General features: G+C 52.3%; 1 protein-coding gene across 1 annotated transcript; it reads right to left on the bottom strand.

The window, feature by feature from the left end:
* Positions 1–406: 406 nt before the first annotated feature.
* On the bottom strand, positions 407–3,576 carry LOC103607133 (secretoglobin family 1D member 2-like). The gene is made up of 3 exons (XM_008591672.1): positions 3,522–3,576; positions 1,648–1,835; positions 407–460 (listed from the first exon to the last, which is right to left on the bottom strand). The coding sequence occupies exons 1-3, from the start codon at positions 3,574–3,576 to the stop codon at positions 407–409; spliced, it is 297 nt and encodes a 98-aa protein (XP_008589894.1).
* Positions 3,577–4,657: the final 1,081 nt, after the last annotated feature.

Below are 4,657 nucleotides of genomic sequence, written 5' to 3'. Positions count from 1 at the left end.
TGCAGGTGTGGACCATGGGACTGGCCAGCGGCTGGGCTGGGGGTTCCCTCGGGACAAGATCAATAGGACACTGTAGCTGCTGGTCTCCTGGAACAGTCATTTTCTCTCATGACAGTATGAATGGGAAATCTGTAGAGTAGTGCTGGGTGGTCCTGACAGGACACTGACTTTCGTGATGCCTGAACCTCAGGACCCCACTGGGGACAGGACGTTGGTTCTCTGGGGTTTACTATGACAGCACCAAAAGGCTACTTCACGATTAAAGTCTTCATTGAGACAAGGCCTGAGCCTGTAGGATAATAACAAGACACGTGGACAAGTGCAGGACAGCACATTTATTGAAGCAAGACGTTGAAACCTTCACATTTTCAAGGGGAGTAGGTGATTGGTGTCAGATTCAGATAATTTAGGAAATAATACTATTTATATCATTGGCACCACACTGGACAAGTATTTGAGCCTGAAACAGAAACATAGGATGAGATCAGTGACCCTGTTCCCGGAGATGAGGTGAACTCAGACTGTCGTTCACGACTAAGCTGGCAGTGGGATTTCTGCAGCAAAAGGCACTTTGGAAGGGCAGAAGGCAGGAAGCCAGTGCCATGGAAGCTGGAGCACAGACCTGGCACAGTGATGACTCTCCATGTGCATCAGGGAACAGCCCTTGCTCAGTCAGGCAAACAAGCCCTGAGTGACCCAGGACTGTGACTCAGGTCGCTAAAGGAGGGGAGGGTGAGGAGGGGACAGAGCACCCAGCAGTGATTTTCCCTGAGGTCCCAGCACAGTGGACTCTGCTTGTCCCCTGCAGTGGGGGACCCAGGGCTGAGAGACCGGGCAGCGCTGGGAGGGGACTCCGGGCAGCACGGCTGTCAGGAGACCCCCAGCCTCCCAGTGTGGGAATTCTGCCTCACGGCCCCTGCCCTTCTCAGCTCTGAGACCGCAGCTTCTTTGAGCATTTGCAGCTGAACCTCACGACCTAAACCCAGAGGTAGATGGGCTGGGAGAGCCCTTTATAACCTCTCATTACTTGATAAGACGTAAGGCAAGTGCTCCCACTTCCATGGGACGGGGGGAGGCAAAGCAGCGAGGTCCCTCCCCTGTCATGGTGAGGAAGAGACGTGTGGGAAGGTGGGGAGAGTGGGCATAAGGGCTGGAGTGGGCTCCTGGCCCTGCAGAAGCTGCAGGGAACCCAGCGGGCCACCGCTGTACACACAGGGGCCACTCTAGTTCCCTCCTCCCTGCGTCTCCCTGTTCAACTGTCCCCGCAGCTCACGACCTCCCCTCTGCCTGTGTCCCACTGGGTGGTGCCACTCACTCTCAAGACAGCACCCAGGCAGGAGACAGTAGTGCTTGACCCCAACTCCCCTGCATTGGGGCCCAAGTGTCCTCCTTCTCAGGACACCCTAGGGACCATGTTATACAGGGAGGTGACCTGAGAAGGAGGAGCGTGCCCAGGATGCTGTGTGCCTCTGGGTTTAATTCAGCAGCTGTCATGTAGCGTCCACCCTGAGGTCCTGGGTCACCCATCAGAGCTGTGCAGCAGGGCAGGTGCCACCAGCTCTGACCCTCACAGAGCAGTGAGCCGACCTCATTCCTGGCTGTGCGGCTGAACAGAAGCCTCTATGCATAAAGGAGAAAAGAAATTACCAATATTTTTATAATTCGCTTTCTGTCCCCTGAGGACATCCCGTCTGTGCATTTCTTCACTTGCAACTTTGCTGCCACTTCCTCCTTTGGTGCATTATATTTGGCGAGTTGTATCTTCATTGCAGTGTCAGAACCAATCAGGAAGGTCCCCATTTCTTTCACCAGGGATGCACAGGGCACCGCATTGGCTGGAGCAGAAGGAAAAAAGTACAGTTTATGCTCAGAAACTCGATTTTTCCCATGGCTCCCTGATGTCAGAACAGGACAGGATCCGGGGGTTTTATGTTCCCCTCCTGTAATCATGCCGATGACAATGCAAGATCCTAGAGGTTGTGACTCCTCCAGATGACACAGCACAGGGCAGAGCCAGGACAGGAAAACTGGTTACCTGCTCACTCTTTCACTTTTTTTTTAAGGCTCATCGGCCACTTTCCAGTGCTTCTCTGTTTGCTGCAATTCTCTTTTCTAGATTTGAAAAAATTGATTGTGACACCTTTTTGAATGTTGGTGAACAGGAGGTTTTCAGTAATCACATTTTCAGGTGAAAGGTAGAGTAAGAATCTTACCAGAGATCAGGGAAGAAAGAGTCAATCTAGAGAAGAATAAATAAAATTATTAACATGTTGTAAGGTGATATTTTGAGATTAAACTGGAGGAATTAGGATATTTGCCATCAGAAGCAAACAGAGGTAAAAAGCTAAAAATAGAAAGAAAGAGAGATGACCAGTTTTAGCACATGTGAACCTTTTTTACACCATTTCTTTGGCTCTCTCTTTCTTCTGTGATGTCCAGAATCCTGAGAGAAGGTGAGAAGAGAGAACTGGGCCTCCTTCCTGCCCTGTAGGGATTGTGCTGAGACCTGGGTGACGACTCTTCCTGGTCTGGATCCCTCATCCCTCCAAGTCTTTTGCAACCACCCTGCACCCAGGAAGTGTCCTTCTAGGCTCCAAGGTGAGCCCTGGTCAGACAACATCAGACTCTGGGGAGAATTCGGAGAGGAAAGGATCAGAGGAAAAGAGGAGGAAGTTCAGAAAGGAAGAGGAAAAGGAAAACTCAGACAGGCTGGATCGGCACCCAGGGCATGAAGGAAGACATGCAAAGTGTTGACAGGTTGGCTAGAATTAATGTGAGACAAAAATAGAATCTATAGCTCTGATGATCGCATTAGTTCTGCTATGCTCGGTGGTGACTCCCAGGAAACCAGGAGGACTCCTAGATATATCAAGTGCTGCTTATTCCCAGAGCCCATTTGCAGGTTTATTAATCAGGTTCAGAGAGCACTGGCTCTTTTTGAACTGGGGCCTCTCCTAAGATCTTTCCAGCTGTAACATTTTGTGATCTGAACTTATGAGTTAAGAGGCCGTGGGCTCAACTGGCACCTAAGGACTCCGGGGAGGAGAAAGTCTGTCATCTTCAGCTCTTGGCTTCATATCTACGGCTGGGCTCCTGATGTGCTTCATCTCACTGCGAGCTCACAGCCACTCTCGGTGGCAGCTGTGGGCACCAGTGGGAAGACGAGGCTCAGAGAGATGAAGCGTTTGGCCCACGGTCAAAGGGCTGGGAAGTGGCAGGGCCCAGATTCCCACCCAGACCTCCCATTACATCCGGGAGCATCAGAAACACGGATCTCAGTGAAGGAAGGAAGCCGCAGGCAGAATTCCCAACCTGTATACTCAGTACTCTTCTTATAAAAGTTCCTGGGTGCTGGGAAATCGATAAAGTAAGCTCTGGGCTTTGGGGAGCTATTTCAACAAGCACAAGGAAAGGTTCAAATTTTGGCCTATTCCCAACCCCAGCCCGAGTAGGCTTACCTGGAGTTCACAGAAGGGGACCTAGCAGGGGCAGGTGCCAGACTGATTACAAATGACACTCACCTTCATAGCAGCACAGGGCCAGAGTGACCAGCAGGAGACACACAGGCAGCCTCATGGTGGTTTACTTTGTGCTTTGAGCTTTCATTTTAAGCTTTCAGCTTTAGCAAAGGAGGATCTATTTAGACTCAAGCATAGGAGCCTGAGAGCCCATGGAGCCCAGGGCTATTTGTACCTGGCGACTCTCGCTGGTCCTGCCCACACAGACATGTGGCAGGTCACAAGGCCTGGCTTCCAGCCCTCCCTTCCCCAGCAAGGCCAATGTCATCCATCAGGGCCACGTCCCCACACCTCTCTGCATCTGACTGGGGCCAAGCACAGGGGAGCAGCCCTGAGGGACACTGCTCCGTCCTCCAGGGCAGCACTCAGGTGCCTCTGGATGTGTTCCCTGCATCCTCAGTTTGCTTCTGAGCTTTTGAGGATTCTGTCCTTGTTACCCCTTTTAATGCAGTTGCTCAGGTGAGTTCTCACATGGGGAGGAAAGATCCCGTGGACACAGAAGGTGGGGACTGTCTTTGGTTAGGGGACAGCAACCTCATAAGGAGCCCACTTTGACCCCCCTCTGCTGTTCTGACAGCTGAGCAGGAGTGTTCCTGCCACACACTGATCAAGTCTGAACAAGAACGTCCCTCTCCCACGGCCCCTCCATCACCACCATTTGACCCCAAGGGCACCTTACAACACTGTTGAGCACATGCCACATTTGGAGGATTTCCTTGGGGAAAGCAACTGCTCCACCTGCTCTCTAGCTGCCCTCACTCCACAGTTAGAGTCCCTGTTTATGGGTGGAGTTGCCCACAGAGCCGAGGTTCCAAATTTCTGTCCATGAAGAGCAAGCCTCCTGTGCCCACCAGCCTCCCCCCCCACGTCATCACAGGGCTGATGTCATGATTAAATGACCCCCACTCTTTTATCCCAAGAAGCTCCTGGGGTGCCAGGAGCCCAGCAAGCATCAGAGGTGTTGGAGGATCCTCCGCTCTAGGGCAGCACAGGGAGACAACGGTAATGAAGAGAGATGGACAGGGAGGCGCTGGCTTCCCCTTGTCCCTGGAGGACACGCCTCTCACTTCCAACCTCGCTCTGCAGCCCAGGCCAATCTCACTTTTAGTGGGAGGTGGAGGCAGCCCCCAGACAAAGCG

The sequence above is a fragment of the Galeopterus variegatus genome, unplaced genomic scaffold (genome assembly GCF_000696425.1).
Source record: "Galeopterus variegatus unplaced genomic scaffold, G_variegatus-3.0.2 Scaffold7160, whole genome shotgun sequence".
NCBI classification, from domain to species: Eukaryota; Metazoa; Chordata; class Mammalia; order Dermoptera; family Cynocephalidae; genus Galeopterus; species Galeopterus variegatus.
The sequence above is the reverse complement of the archived record's forward strand: the minus strand, read 5'-3'. Positions and strand labels throughout refer to the sequence as shown.